The sequence below is a fragment of the Pseudophryne corroboree genome, chromosome 1, assembly GCF_028390025.1.
Source record: "Pseudophryne corroboree isolate aPseCor3 chromosome 1, aPseCor3.hap2, whole genome shotgun sequence".
Classification (NCBI taxonomy): domain Eukaryota; kingdom Metazoa; phylum Chordata; class Amphibia; order Anura; family Myobatrachidae; genus Pseudophryne; species Pseudophryne corroboree.
The window spans coordinates 367,166,174-367,180,770 of NC_086444.1; the positions used below are offsets into that span (position 1 = coordinate 367,166,174).

The window sequence follows — 14,597 nt, forward strand, 5'->3', positions numbered from 1 at the left end:
TGTACTTGCGTGGGTTTGCTCTGGGTACTCCATTTTTCTCCCACAATCCAAAAATATACTGGTAGATTAATTGGCTCCCAACAAAATTAACCCAAGCATGATTGTGTGTGTGTGTGTATTTGCCCATCAACCAGGCCTAACAGAGCATTATATACCTGATTTGTGAAGGAGCACTCTGTCAGTCAGCATTGTTACAAGTGAGTGCCACCTATGTGGGGTTATATTTAATTTTTATTTTTTTTTAAGTGTGGAGGGCACCTGGGCAACTTTACTCTGTTGCCTCTAGACACAAAATCCAGTTACCAATTGTACACCACGGGTCCTAGTAGGTGGAACCCTGCAGAAAATGTTCTAATACATTGAAACATTGATTTAGAGTTGACTGTCTGAGATATTATTAACTGAGTGCCGTCTCCATATGGGATGTGGTTAGGTGACCAGCGGTCAGGGGACCGCCGGGCACAATACCGACGCCGGGATCCCGAACCCTGACTATCCCGCCTATCGGCATGTCGACAAACAGAGACTATTTCCACTCATGGGTGTCCATGAGCGCAGTGAGCCACCGAGGCCGCTGCATGGTGAGCACAATGAGCCTGCAAGGGGCTTCGTTACACTCACCCCTCCGCCATCCATCTAACAGCCGGGATCCCAGAGTCGGTATAGTGAGCGGAGGTCTCCTAACCGCCAGTCACACATACCCAACCCCTCCTTACATATATATATATTACAAATATAAGGCTTTGCTTGGCCTGCAAAAGTGCCTCATAATGCCTAGCCATAAGGGGACATTTGGGATTCATGTATTTCATGTTACACATTCTAATCGCACATTGTGCATACACAAGTGTGTGTGTGTGTGTGTGTGTGTGTGTGTGTGTGTGTGTGTGTGTGTGTGTGTGTGTATTATATATGTAATATAATACAGTAGAGGTTCTCAAATGCGGTCCTCAAGGCACCCCAACTGTCCAGGTTTTAAGTTTATCCATTCTTTGCCACAGGTGACTTAATTAGCACCTCAGTCAATTTGATTTAACCACATGTGCTGAGTCACGGATATACCTAAAACTTGCACTGTTGGGTTGCCTTGAGGATCGCGTTTGAGAACATCTGTAATACAGGAATCACAAATGTCCCCTTTTGGACAGGAATTATGAGGCACTTTTGAAGGTCAAACGAGGCCTCATATTTGTAATTATCACCATAAGTATGCAGTTTCCAGTTGTGAAAGACAAGCATGCATGCAGTCCCATCTTTCCAACGTAAGAACCTATGCAGTTGACCTAAGGCCCCCATACATCAGCAAAGGATTAGGGTAATTGCCAAATCGCCCAATGGTCGCGTCAGAGGATTTTTGATTTTTAAACATGTTTAAAAATCCTGATTCCCTGAAACCAATTGGAAACAGTCAAGATCGGCAAATCAGGCATATTTAATATGGTTTATTTCCCAGGCGATCATCGATGGCCACCAATCGGCGAATCCTGTCAGTGGATAGGCGTTTCGGACAGGGTCGGGGAATCACCTCATAGATGTATGGGGGCCTTAAGTCACTCGCTGATGTATCAAATCAGGTGAACATGCAAACACCAGCATACAGGAATCTGGATCTCTAATTATACGTTCCAGCATAATTGAAGTAATCTGCTCGCTGAAGTTCTAATATTCTATTTATTTGCATTGTTTTGGCACATCGGTACATGGTTAAAATGTTGCAAATAAATATATGAAGCATGTACTTCTCCAGGTGGAGTCCTTCACATATATTGAAATACTTATATATGACTTAGGGGTCAATTGAGTTAGGTGCGCCTAAGTACACATCGCCACACTGTCCAGCCTTCCTTAGACGACTGTCCTCACCACTGATTCCATAGATCAGGTTATCATAACAGTGGCCTCTCCATGCACTCACTTTTAAACCCAACAGTAATATGTAAAGATGTTGTATGCAAGACTTGATGGGTCCCTGTAAAAGTGACATAGCCATGTGTATATTGTTCATAGGAATGTGTAATCATTGTAGTTTTGTATAGTCTATATTTTAATTGGTTGTATAAGTCCGTATGCATAACAATAGAGTACAAATATATAATGTGTAACAATACATACTGCTGTGGTGAGACACACGGTATGAGGTCTGCTGTGGTTTATTCAGTACTGTACATTGTGTGTTTAATTGAATTGTCTTGTGAGATGTGCATGGACACCGAAGGAGTTGGTGTAGGTTCTGTAGTAATCAGCCTATATGGGAGAAAAGCCAGTGGGTTTATGTAGAAGGTAGATCTAATGCTACATCCTATATGAGAGCACAATACCAATTGTTTTTCCTGCACCCGTTTGCGCCTGCTGACAGATATTCAGTTGTTTCTGCCGACGGGCACGATAACATAATTTCAGGTAGTTAGCCCCAGGGGTGACGAGCAGAAATGCGTGAAAAGTAACTTTTCGTGTCCCGCCCATTAGTTTAGTCAAGTTTAGTCGCTTTGCGCAGCTAAACCCGACTGCTATTGGCACAATATGCACAATAAAGTAGATCAACTGAAGATCGTCACTTTAGACCGGAGATCAGGTGCGATAATCAATTGAATTCCGCCCTATGTATCTTTATATAAAAGGTCCATTATTTGAATGTAAGTAATGTTATACACTCTTTGCCCACAGCAACCTTCAGATACACCCAGCACCCCAAAGAGTACGAAGGACCCCCGTGAGATTGCTTTTTCTCTGCCCGCTGTTTCAGTACAGCTGACACCCCTCAAGCTGTCTACATTCAGCTCAGAGAAACTGCTCCAACTGAAAGTGAAAACGGCACCAGCCACATTATCGTCCCAGCCTGATACGGGCCGAGGGCCAGGGGCCAGAACCTGCTCAACCATAGCACAAGTCATCCGCGGTGAGTCGACTTTCCATCAGGAACTGTTCATCTATTTTTGGAGCCATACTTGCATCTTAACATATCTTCAGTCAGTCCCAAATAATTGTGTATTTATTCCTACTTTATTATCCACTTGATGTTATATTTCAGGTGTGTGGGTTTTTTTACATTGCATTGTGTCTATAGTATGTTCTGTAGCTGACTATTCTTTATTTTTTGTATTGTTCGGAAGGCGCAAGCTCAGACAGTGAGGATATGACATATGAGTATATGTACAGCTATACAAACACTCCTATATCATATCCTCATACCTCCCAACATGACCCTCTCCAGGAGGGACAAAATGCTCTGCTTCTAGACTTTTCTCTTAATTTAGGATTGCCGGCACCTGTTTGAAACAGGTTAATGGATAAGAAAGGTGTTTCACCAAAGGTGAGGGCAATTATAGATTAAGAGGAAAGTCCAGGAGCAGAGTATCGTGTCCCTCCTGGAGAGGGTCTTGTTGGGAGGTATGTATCCTACATGCAGGGCCGGTGCTAGGGTGTTCAGCGCCCTCCTGCAAACTATAATTTCTCTGACGTCCTAGTGGATGCTGGGGACTCCGTCAGGACCATGGGGAATAGCGGCTCCGCAGGAGACAGGGCACAAAATTTAAAAGTTTGACCACTAGGTGGTGTGTACTGGCTCCTCCCCCTATGACCCTCCTCCAAGCCTCAGTTAGGTTTTTGTGCCCGTCCGAGCAGGGTGCAATCTAGGTGGCTCTCATAAAGAGCTGCTTAGAGTAAAAATTTTGATAGTTTTATTATTTTCAGTGAGTCCTGCTGGCAACAGGCTCACTGCAACGAGAGACCTAGGGGAGAAGAAGTGAACTCACCTGCGTGCAGGATGGATTTGCTTCTTAGGCTACTGGACACTAGCTCCAGATGGACGATCACAGGTACAGCCTGGATGGGTCACCGGAGCCGCGCCGCCGACCCCCTTGCAGATGCCGAAGTAAGAAGAGGTCCAGAAACCGGCGGCTGAAGGCTTTTCAGTCTTCATGAGGTAGCGCACAGCACTGCAGCTGTGCGCCATTGCGCTCAGGCACACTTCACACCGGCGGTCACTGAGGGTGCAGGGCGCTGGGGGGGGCGCCCTGGGCAGCAATGTTAATACCTTTCTGGCTAAAAAGAATACATCACATATAGTCCATGAGGCTATATGGATGTATTTCACCCCTGCCAGGTCTCAGAAAAACCGGGAGAAGAGCCCGCCGGAATAGGGGGCGGGGCCTATCTCCTCCGCACACAGCGCCATTTTCCTACACAGCTCCGCTGCTAGGAAGGCTCCCAGGCTCTCCCCTGCACTGCACTACAGAAACAGGGTAAAAAACAGAGAGGGGGGGCATTTTTTGGCGATATTATATATATTTAAGCAGCTATAAGGAAACAACACTTATATAAGGTTGTTCCTATATAATTATAGCGCTTTGGTGTGTGCTGGCAAACTCTCCCTCTGTCTCCCCAAAGGGCTAGTGGGGTCCTGTCTTCTATCAGAGCATTCCCTGTGTGTCTGCTGTGTGTCGGTATGTGTGTGTCGACATGTATGAGGACGATGTTGGTGTGGAGGCGGAGCAATTGCCGGTAATGGTGATGTCACCCCCTAGGGAGTCGACACCGGAATGGATGGCTTTGTTTATGGAATTACGTGATAATGTCAGCACGCTGCAAAAGTCGGTTGACGACATGAGACGACCGGCAAACCAGTTAGTACCTGTACAGGCGTCTCAAACACCGTCAGGGGCTGTAAAACGCCCTTTGCCTCAGTCTGTCGACACAGACCCAGACACGGACACCGAATCTAGTGTCGACGGTGAAGAAACGAACGTATTTTCCAGTAGGGCCACACGTTATATGATCACGGCAATGAAGGAGGCTTTGCATATCTCTGATACTGCAAGTACCACAAAAAGGGGTATTATGTGGGGTCTGAAAAAACTACCTGTAGTTTTTCCTGAATCATAGGAATTGAATGACGTGTGTGATGAAGCGTGGGTTACCCCTGATAAAAAACTGCTAATTTCAAAGAAGTTATTGGCGTTATACCCTTTCCCGCCAGAGGTTAGGGCGCGCTGGGAAACACCCCCTAGGGTGGACAAGGCGCTCACACGTTTATCCAAACAAGTGGCGTTACCGTCTCCTGATACGGCCGCCCTCAAGGATCCAGCTGATAGGAGGCTGGAAAATACTCTAAAAAGTATATACACACATACTGGTGTTATACTGCGACCAGCAATCGCCTCAGCCTGGATGTGCAGTGCTGGGGTGGCTTGGTCGGATTCCCTGACTGAAAATATTGATACCCTGGATAGGGACAGTATTTTATTGACTATAGAGCAATTAAAGGATGCATTCCTTTATATGCGAGATGCACAGAGGGATATCTGCACTCTGGCATCAAGAGTAAGTGCGATGTCCATATCTGCCAGAAGAAGTCTATGGACACGACAGTGGTCAGGCGATGCGGATTCCAAACGGCATATGGAAGTATTGCCGTATAAAGGGGAGGAATTATTTGGGGTCGGTCTATCGGATTTGGTAGCCACGGCAACAGCCGGGAAGTCCACCTTTTTACCTCAAGTCCCCTCCCAGCAGAAAAAGACGCAGTCTTTTCAGCCGCAGTCCTTTCGTTCCTATAAGAACAAGCGAGCAAAAGGACATTCATATTTGCCCCGAGGCAAAGGAAAGGGTAAGAGACTGCAGCAAGCAGCCCCTTCCCAGGAGCAGAAGTCCTCCCTGGCTTCTGCAAAGGCCTCAGCATGACGCTGGGACCTTACAAGCGGACTCAGGGGCGGTGGGGGGTCGCCTCAAGAATTTCAGCGCACAGTGGGCTCACTCGCAGGTGGACCCCTGGATCCTGCAGGTAGTATCTCAGGGTTACAGGTTGGAATTCGAGAAGTCTCCCCCTCGCCGGTTCCTAAAATCTGCTTTGCCAACGTCTCCCTCAGACAGGGCGACGGTATTGGAAGCCATTCACAAGCTGTATCCTCAGCAGGTGATAATCAAGGTACCCCTTCTACAACAGGGAAAGGGGTATTACTCCACGCTATTTGTGGTACCGAAGCCGGACGGCTCGGTAAGACCTATTCTAAATCTGAAATCTCTGAACCTGTACATACAAAAATTCAAGTTCAAGATGGAGTCACTCAGAGCAGTGATAGCGAATCTGGAAGAAGGGGATTTTATGGTGTCCTTGGACATCAAGGATGCTTACCTTCATGTCCCAATTTGCCCTTCACACCAAGGGTACCTCAGGTTCGTGGTACAAAACTGTCATTATCAGTTTCAGACGCTGCCGTTTGGATTGTCCACGGCACCCAGGGTCTTTACCAAGGTAATGGCCGAAATGATGATCCTTCTTCGAAGAGAAGGCGTATTAATTATCCCTTACTTGGACGATCTCCTGATAAGGGCAAGATCCAGAGAACAGCTGGAGGTCGGAGTAGCACTAACTCAAGTAGTGCTCCAACAGCACGGGTGGATTCTGAATTTTCCAAAATCCCAACTGATCCCGACGACACGTCTGCTGTTCCTAGGGATGATTCTGGACACTGTTCAGAAAAAGGTATTTCTCCCGGAGGAGAAAGCCAGGGAGTTATCCGAACTCGTCAGGAACCTCCTAAAACCAGGGACAGTGTCTGTGCATCAATGCACAAGAGTCCTGGGAAAAATGGTGGCTTCTTACGAAGCGATTCCATTCGGCAGATTCCATGCACAAATTTTTCAGTGGGATCTGCTAGACAAATGGTCCGGATCGCATCTGCAGATGCATCAGCGGATAAAAGTGTCGACAAGGGCAAGGGTCTCTCTGCTATGGTGGTTGCAGAGTGCTCATCTGTTAGAGGGCCGCAGATTCGGCATACAGAACTGGGTCCTAGTAACCACGGATGCCAGCCTGAGAGGCTGGGGAGCGGTCACACAAGGAAGAAACTTCCAGGGCGTGTGGTCAAGCCTGGAAACGTCTCTTCACATAAATATACTGGAACTAAGAGCAATCTACAATGCTCTAAGCCTGGCAAAACCTCTGCTTCAGAGTCAGCCGGTGTTGATCCAGTCGGACAACATCACGGCAGTCGCCCACGTAAACAGACAGGGCGGCACTAGAAGCAGGAGGGCAATGGCAGAAGCTGCAAGGATTCTTCGCTGGGCGGAAAATCATGTGATAGCACTGTCAGCAGTGTTCATCCCGGGAGTGGACAACTGGGAAGCAGACTTCCTCAGCAGACACGATCTTCACCCGGGAGAGTGGGGACTTCATCCAGAAGTCTTCCACATGATTGTAGTCCATTGGGAAAGACCAATGGTGGACATGATGGCGTCCCGCCTCAACAAAAAACTGGACAGGTATTGCGCCAGGTCAAGAGACCCTCAGGCAATAGCTGTGGACGCTCTGGTAACACCATGGGTGTACCAGTCAGTGTATGTATTCCCTCCTCTGCATCTCATACCCAAGGTACTGAGAATTATAAGGGACCATGTCTATTCCAAGACTTGCTGCGTTTGACGGCATGGCGGTTGAACGCCGGATCCTAAGGGAAAGAGGCATTCCGGAAGAGGTCATCCCTACCCTGGTCAAAGCCAGGAAGGAGGTGACTGCACAACATTATCACCGCATTTGGAGAAAATATGTTGCATGGTGTGAGGCCAGGAAGGCCCCGACAGAGGAATTTCAACTGGGTCGATTCCTACATTTCCTGCAAACAGGATTATCTATGGGCCTCAAATTAGGGTCCATTAAGGTTCAAATTTCGGCCCTGTCGATTTTCTTCCAGAAAGAATTGGCTTCAGTTCCTGAAGTCCAGACTTTTGTAAAAGGAGTACTACATATACAGCCCCCGGTTGTGCCCCCAGTGGCACCGTGGGATCTCAATGTAGTTTTGGATTTTCTCAAATCCCATTGGTTTGAGCCACTCAAATCGGTAGATTTGAAATATCTTACATGGAAAGTAACCATGCTACTGGCCCTGGTTTCAGCCAGGAGAGTGTCGGAATTGGCGGCTTTATCGTATAAAAGCCCATATCTGATTTTCCATTCGGACAGGGCAGAATTGAGGACGCGTCCTCATTTTCTGCCTAAGGTGGTATCAGCGTTTCACCTGAACCAGCCTATTGTGGTGCCTGCGGCTACTAGCGATTTGGAGGATTCCAAGTTGCTGGACGTTGTCAGAGCATTGAAAATATATATTTCAAGGACGGCTGGAGTCAGAAAATCTGACTCGCTGTTTATACTGTATGCACCCAACAAGCTGGGTGCTCCTGCTTCTAAGCAGACGATTGCTCGTTGGATTTGTAGCGCAATTCAACTGGCACATTCTGTGGCAGGCCTGCCACAGCCTAAATCTGTCAATGCCCACTCCACAAGGAAGGTGGGCTCATCTTGGGTGGCTGCCCGAGGGGTCTCGGCATTACAACTCTGCCGAGCAGCTACGTGGTCAGGGGAGAACACGTTTGTAAAATTCTACAAATTTGATACCCTGGCTAAGGAGGACCTGGAGTTCTCTCATTCGGTGCTGCAGAGTCATCCGCACTCTCCCGCCCGTTTGGGAGCTTTGGTATAATCCCCATGGTCCTGACGGAGTCCCCAGCATCCACTAGGACGTCAGAGAAAATAAGAATTTACTCACCGGTAATTCTATTTCTCGTAGTCCGTAGTGGATGCTGGGCGCCCATCCCAAGTGCGGATTGTCTGCAATACTTGTACATAGTTATTGTTACAAAAAAATCGGGTTGTTTATTGTTGTGAGCCATCTTTTCAGAGGCTCCTACGTTATCATACTGTTAACTGGGTTCAGATCACAAGTTGTACGGTGTGATTGGTGTGGCTGGTATGAGTCTTACCCGGGATTCAAAATCCTTCCTTATTGTGTACGCTCGTCCGGGCACAGTATCCTAACTGAGGCTTGGAGGAGGGTCATAGGGGGAGGAGCCAGTACACACCACCTAGTGGTCAAACTTTTAAATTTTGTGCCCTGTCTCCTGCGGAGCCGCTATTCCCCATGGTCCTGACGGAGTCCCCAGCATCCACTACGGACTACGAGAAATAGAATTACCGGTGAGTAAATTCTTATTTTTGCTCTCTCCCTCCCTTAACTAATAAAGAGACAGCGCACGCCTAAGGCGTGTGCTGCAAAAAGGGTGTGGTCTCACACAGGGAGGGGTGTGGCCACACAATAGTACCTTCAATTCAAATTACGCCACACTGTAGCAAAATCTTATTCATATTATACTGCATATAGTCCCCATGATTCATATTACACCACACATTAGTGCCCGTATACATGTTAGACTAAACAGTAGTACCCCTTATACACAAAGCCCATAATAGTGCCCCTTATACACAAAGCCCACAGTAGTGCTCCTTATACACAATACCTTAATGGCAGTATAGGTCCCTGGGCAAAGCAATGCCTTATCGGTGGCAGCTGTGATGTCTGGGGGGAAAGGGAAGTGGGGAAAGGCAAGTGGCCAAAACATACTGCATTCCACTATGGAAAAGGAAGGAAGGGAGGTAAAGGAAGGGTGACGGCAGTGAGGCTGAGCGGGAGTTAGAAGGAGAGAGAGGGTGGGGACAGTGATGCTGAGGGGGAGTTGGAGGGTGAGGGAAGTGACACTGACAGGGAGTTAGAGGGAGTGTAAGGGCAGGGACATTGACGGGGAGTTAGAGGGAGAGGGAGGGCAAAGACAGTGACCGGGAGTTAGAGGGAGAGTGAGGGCAGGAATGCTGATGGGTAATTAGAGGGAAGGTGAGGGCAGGGACACTGAGGGGAGTTACAGGAAGTGTGAGGGCAGGGACGCTGATGGGAAGTTAGAAGGAGGGTAAAGTCGGGGACGCTGACATTGAGTAAGAGGGAGGGTAAGGGCAGGAATGCTGACAGGGAATTAGGAGGAGCGTGAGGGCAGGGACGCTGACCGGAGTTAGAGGTAGAGTTAGGGTGAGTGCAGGGACATTGACGTGGAGTTAGAGGGAGAGTGAGGGCAGGAATGCTGACGGGGAATAAGGTGAAGTGTAAGGGCAGTGACGCTGGTGGGGAGTTAAAGGGAGGGTGAGGGCAGGCACGCTGACGGGGAGTTAGAGTGAGCGTGAGGGCGTGTGTATGCAAGACATACTTCTGGCATACACCATCTGATTTTTATTTCAAATTATATGTGTGTGTGTATATATATAACAAAAAAACAACTTCATTAAAAGAAACAAATGCTCAGTAAATCTGAGTGTGGGGTTCCTGACAAACTTCATATACAGACTATGCAGAGAAATCCCCTGTCGCTTACCTAATATATGTTTCTCTAACGTCCTAAGTGGATGCTGGGGACTCCGTCAGGACCATGGGGGTTTAGCGGCTCCGCAGGAGACAGGGCACAATAATAAAAGCTTTAGGATCAGGTGGTGTGCACTGGCTCCTCCCCCTATGACCCTCCTCCAAGCCTCAGTTAGATTTTTGTGCCCGGCCGAGAAGGGTGCAATCTAGGTGGCTCTCCTGAGCTGCTTAGAATAAAAGTTTGTTAGGTTTTTTATTTTCAGTGAGTCCTGCTGGCAACAGGCTCACTGCTACGAGGGACTTAGGGGAGAGAAGTAAACTCACCTGCGTGCAGGATGGATTTGCTTCTTAGGCTACTGGACACCATTAGCTCCAGAGGGAGTCGGAACACAGGTCTCACCCTGGGGTTCGTCCCGGAGCCGTGCCGCCGACCCCCCTTGCAGATGCCGAAGTTGAAGAGGTCCAGAGGTCCAGAAACAGGCGGCAGAAGACTTTCAGTCTTCATAAGGTAGCGCACAGCACTGCAGCTGTGCGCCATTGTTGTCAGCACACTTCATACCAGCGGTCACTGAGGGTGCAGGGCGCTGGGGGGGGCGCCCTGGGCATCAATGTATTATACCTTTTTTATGGCTAAAATACCTCACATATAGCCCTTGAGGCTATATGGATGTATTTAACCCCTGCCAGATCTCACAAACTCCGGGAGAAGAGCCCGCCGTTTTAGGGGGCGGGGCCTATTCTCCTCAGCACACGGCGCCATTTTCCTGCTCAGCTCTGCTGTGAGGAAGGCTCCCAGGCTCTCCCCTGCACTGCACTACAGAAACAGGGTTAAAACAGAGAGGGGGGGCACTTATTTGGCGATATGATTACATATGTGAAAATGCTATAAGGGAAAACACTTGTATAAGGGGTTGTCCCTGTATAATTATAGCGTTTTTGGTGTGTGCTGGCAAACTCTCCCTCTGTCTCCCCAAAGGGCTAGTGGGGTCCTGTCCTCTATCAGAGCATTCCCTGTGTGTGTGCTGTGTGTCGGTACGTGTGTGTCGACATGTAGGAGGACGATGTTGGTGAGGAGGCGGAGCAAATTGCCTGTATTGGTGATGTCACTCTCTAGGGAGTCGACACCGGAATGGATGGCTTATTTAGGAATTACGTGATAATGTCAACACGATGCAAGGTCGGTTGACGACATGAGACGGCCGGCAAACAAATTAGTACCTGTCCAGGCGTCTCAGACACCGTCAGGGGCTTGTAAAAACGCCCATTTACCTCAGTTGGTCGACACAGACACGGACACTGACTTCAGTGTCGACGGTGAAGAAACAAACGTATTTTCCTTTAGGGCCACACGTTACATGTTAAGGGCAATGAAGGAGGTGTTACATATTTCTGATACTACAAGTACCACAAATAAGGGTATTATGTAGGGTGGGAATAATCTACTTGTAGTTTTTCCTGAATCAGATAAATTAAAGTGTGTGATGATACGTGGGTTTCCTCCGATAGAAAATTATTGGAGGTATACCCTTTCCCACCAGAAGTGAGGGCGAGTTGGGAAACACACCTTAGAGGGGATAAGGCGCTCACACGCTTATAAAAACAAGTGGCGTTACCGTCTCCAGATACGGCCGCCCTCAAAGAGCCAGCTGATAGGAAGCTGAAAAATATCCTAAAAAGTATATACACACATACTGGTGTTATACTACGACCAGCAATCGCCTCAGCCTGGATGTGCAGCGCTGGGGGGGCTTGGTCGGATTTCCTGACTGAAAATATTGATACCCTTGACAGGAACAATATTTTATTGACTATAGAGCATTTTAAGGATGCATTTCTATATATGCGAGATGCGCATTCTGGCATCAAGAGTAGATGTGATGTCCATATCTGCCAGACGATGTTTATAGACATGACAGTGGTCAGGTGATGCAGATTCCAGACGGCACATGGAAGTATTGCCGTATAAAGGGGCGGTCCATCGGACCTGGTGGCCATGGCAACAGCTGGAAAATCCACTTTTGTTACCCCAAGTCACATCTCAGCAGAAAAGGACACAGTCTTTTCAGTCTCAGTCCTTTCGTACCCATAAAGGCAGGCGGACAAAAGGCCAGTCATATCTGCCCAGGGTTAGAGGAAAGGGAAGAAGACTGCAGCAGGCAGCCCATTCCCAGGAACAGAAGTCCTCCACAGCTTCTGCCAAGTCCGCAGCATGACGCTGGGGCCATACAAGCGGACTCAGGTGCGGTGAGGGGTCATCTCAAGAGTTTCAGCACGCAGTGGGCTCACTCGCAAGTGGACTCCTGGATCCTACACGTAGTATCCCAGGTGTACATTGGAAATTCGAGACATCTTCCCCTCACAAGTTCCTGAAGTCTGCTTTACCAACGTCTCCCTCCGACAGGGAGGCAGTATTGGGAAAAAAATTCACAGGCTGTATTCCCAGCAGGTGATAATCAAAGTACCCCTCCTACAACAAGGGAAGGGGTATTATTCCACACTATATTGTGGTACTGAAGCCAAACGGCTCGGTGAGATCTAAAAGATTTGAACAATTACATACAAGGGTTCAAATCAAGATGGAGTCACTCAGAGCAGTGATAGCGAACCAGGACGATATGGTGTCACTGGATATCAGGGACGCTTACCTACATGTCCAAATTTTGTCCTTCTCACCAAGGGTATCTCAGGTTCGTGGTACAGAACTGTCACTATCAGTTCAGACGCTGCCGTTTGGATTGTCCACGGCACCCCGGGTCTTTACCATGGTAATGGCCGAAATGATGATTCTTCCTAAAAGAAAGATGGACGCTTTCCTGATAAGGGCAAGGTCCAGAGAACAGTTGGCGGTCGGAGTAGCACTATCTCAAGTAGTTCTACGACAGCACGAGTGGATTCTAAATATTCCAAAATCGCAGCTTTTTCCGACGACACGTCTAATGTTCCTAGGAATGATTCTGGACACAGTCCAGAAAAGGATGTTTTCTCCCGGAGAAGAAGGCCAGGGAGTTATCCGAGCTAGTCAGGAACCTCCTAAAACCAGGAAAAGTATCAGTGCATCATTGCACAAGGGTCCTGTGAAAAATGGTGGTTTCTTACAAAGCGATCCCATTCGGTAGATTTCACGCAAGAACCTTTCAGTGGAATCTGCTGGGAAAATGGTCCGGATCGCATCTTCAGATGCATCAGCGGATAACCCTGTCTCCAAGGACAAGGGTGTTTTCTTCTGCGGTGGCTGCAGAGTGCTCATCTATGAAAGGGCCGCAGATTCGACATTCAGGACTGGGTCCTGGTGACCACGGATGCCAGCCTGAGTGGCTGGGGAGCAGTCACACAAGGAAAAAATTTCCAGGGAGTGTGATCAAGTCTGGAGACTTCTCTCCACATAAATATACTGGAGCTAAGGGCAATTTACAAGGCTCTACGCTTAGCAAGACCTCTGCTTCAAGGTCAGCCGGTATTGATCCAGTGGGACAACATCACGGCAGTCGCCCACGTAAACAGACAGGGCGGCACATGAAGCAGGAGGGAAATGGCAGAAACTGCAAGGATTCTTCGCTGGGCGAAAAATCATGTGATAACACTCTCAGCAGTGTTAATTCCGGGAGTGGAAAACTGGGAAGCAGACTTCCTCAGCAGGCATAACCTCCACCCGGGAGAGTGGGGACTTCAGCGGGAAGTCTTCCACATGATTGTAAACCGTTGGGAAAAACCAAAGGTGGACATGTTGGCGTCCCGCCAGAACAAAAAACTAGACAAATATTGCGCCAGGTCAAGGGACCCTCAGGCAATAGCGGTGGACGCTCTGGTAACACTGTGGGTGTACCAGTCAGGGTATGTGTTCCCTCCTATGCATCTCATACCAAAAGTACTGAGAATCATAAGAAGGAGATGAGTAAGAACGATACTCGTGGTTCCGGATGGGTCAAGAAGGACTTGGTACCCGGAACTTCAAGAGATGCTCACGGAAGAACCGTGGCCTCTACCTTTAAGAAAGGACCTGCTCCAGCAGGGGCCTTGTCTGTTCCAAGACTTACCGCGGCTGCGTTTGACGGCATGGCAGTTGAACGCCGGATCCTGAAAGGGCATTCCAGATGAAGTCATCCCTACCCTGGTCGAAGCCAGGAAGGATGTAACCGCAAAACATTTTCACCGCATTTGGCGAAAATATGTTGCGTGGTGTGAGGCCAAGAAGGTCCCTACAGAGGAATTCCAACTGGGTCGTTCCTACATTTCCTGAAAACAGGACTGTCTATGGGCCTAAAATTAGGGTCCATTAAGGTTCAAATTTCGACCCTGTCGAATTTCTTCCAGAAAGAACTGGCTTCAGTGCCTGAAGTTCAGACGTTTGTAAAAGGGGTACTGCATATACAGCCTCCTTTTGTGCCCCCAGTGGCACCTTGGGATCTCAAGGTTGTTTTGAGT

General features: G+C 48.2%; 1 protein-coding gene across 6 annotated transcripts in view; it reads left to right on the forward strand.

Moving 5' to 3' along the window:
- CABIN1 (calcineurin binding protein 1) overlaps positions 1–14,597 on the forward strand; it is a 459,275-nt gene that overhangs the window by 435,417 nt on the left and 9,261 nt on the right. For all 6 annotated transcript variants that reach the window (XM_063913010.1, XM_063913005.1, XM_063913009.1 and 3 more), the window contains one exon: positions 2,665–2,896. In XM_063913010.1, coding sequence (XP_063769080.1) covers positions 2,665–2,896 — 232 coding nt within the window. The remainder of the gene's footprint in view (positions 1–2,664; positions 2,897–14,597) is intronic.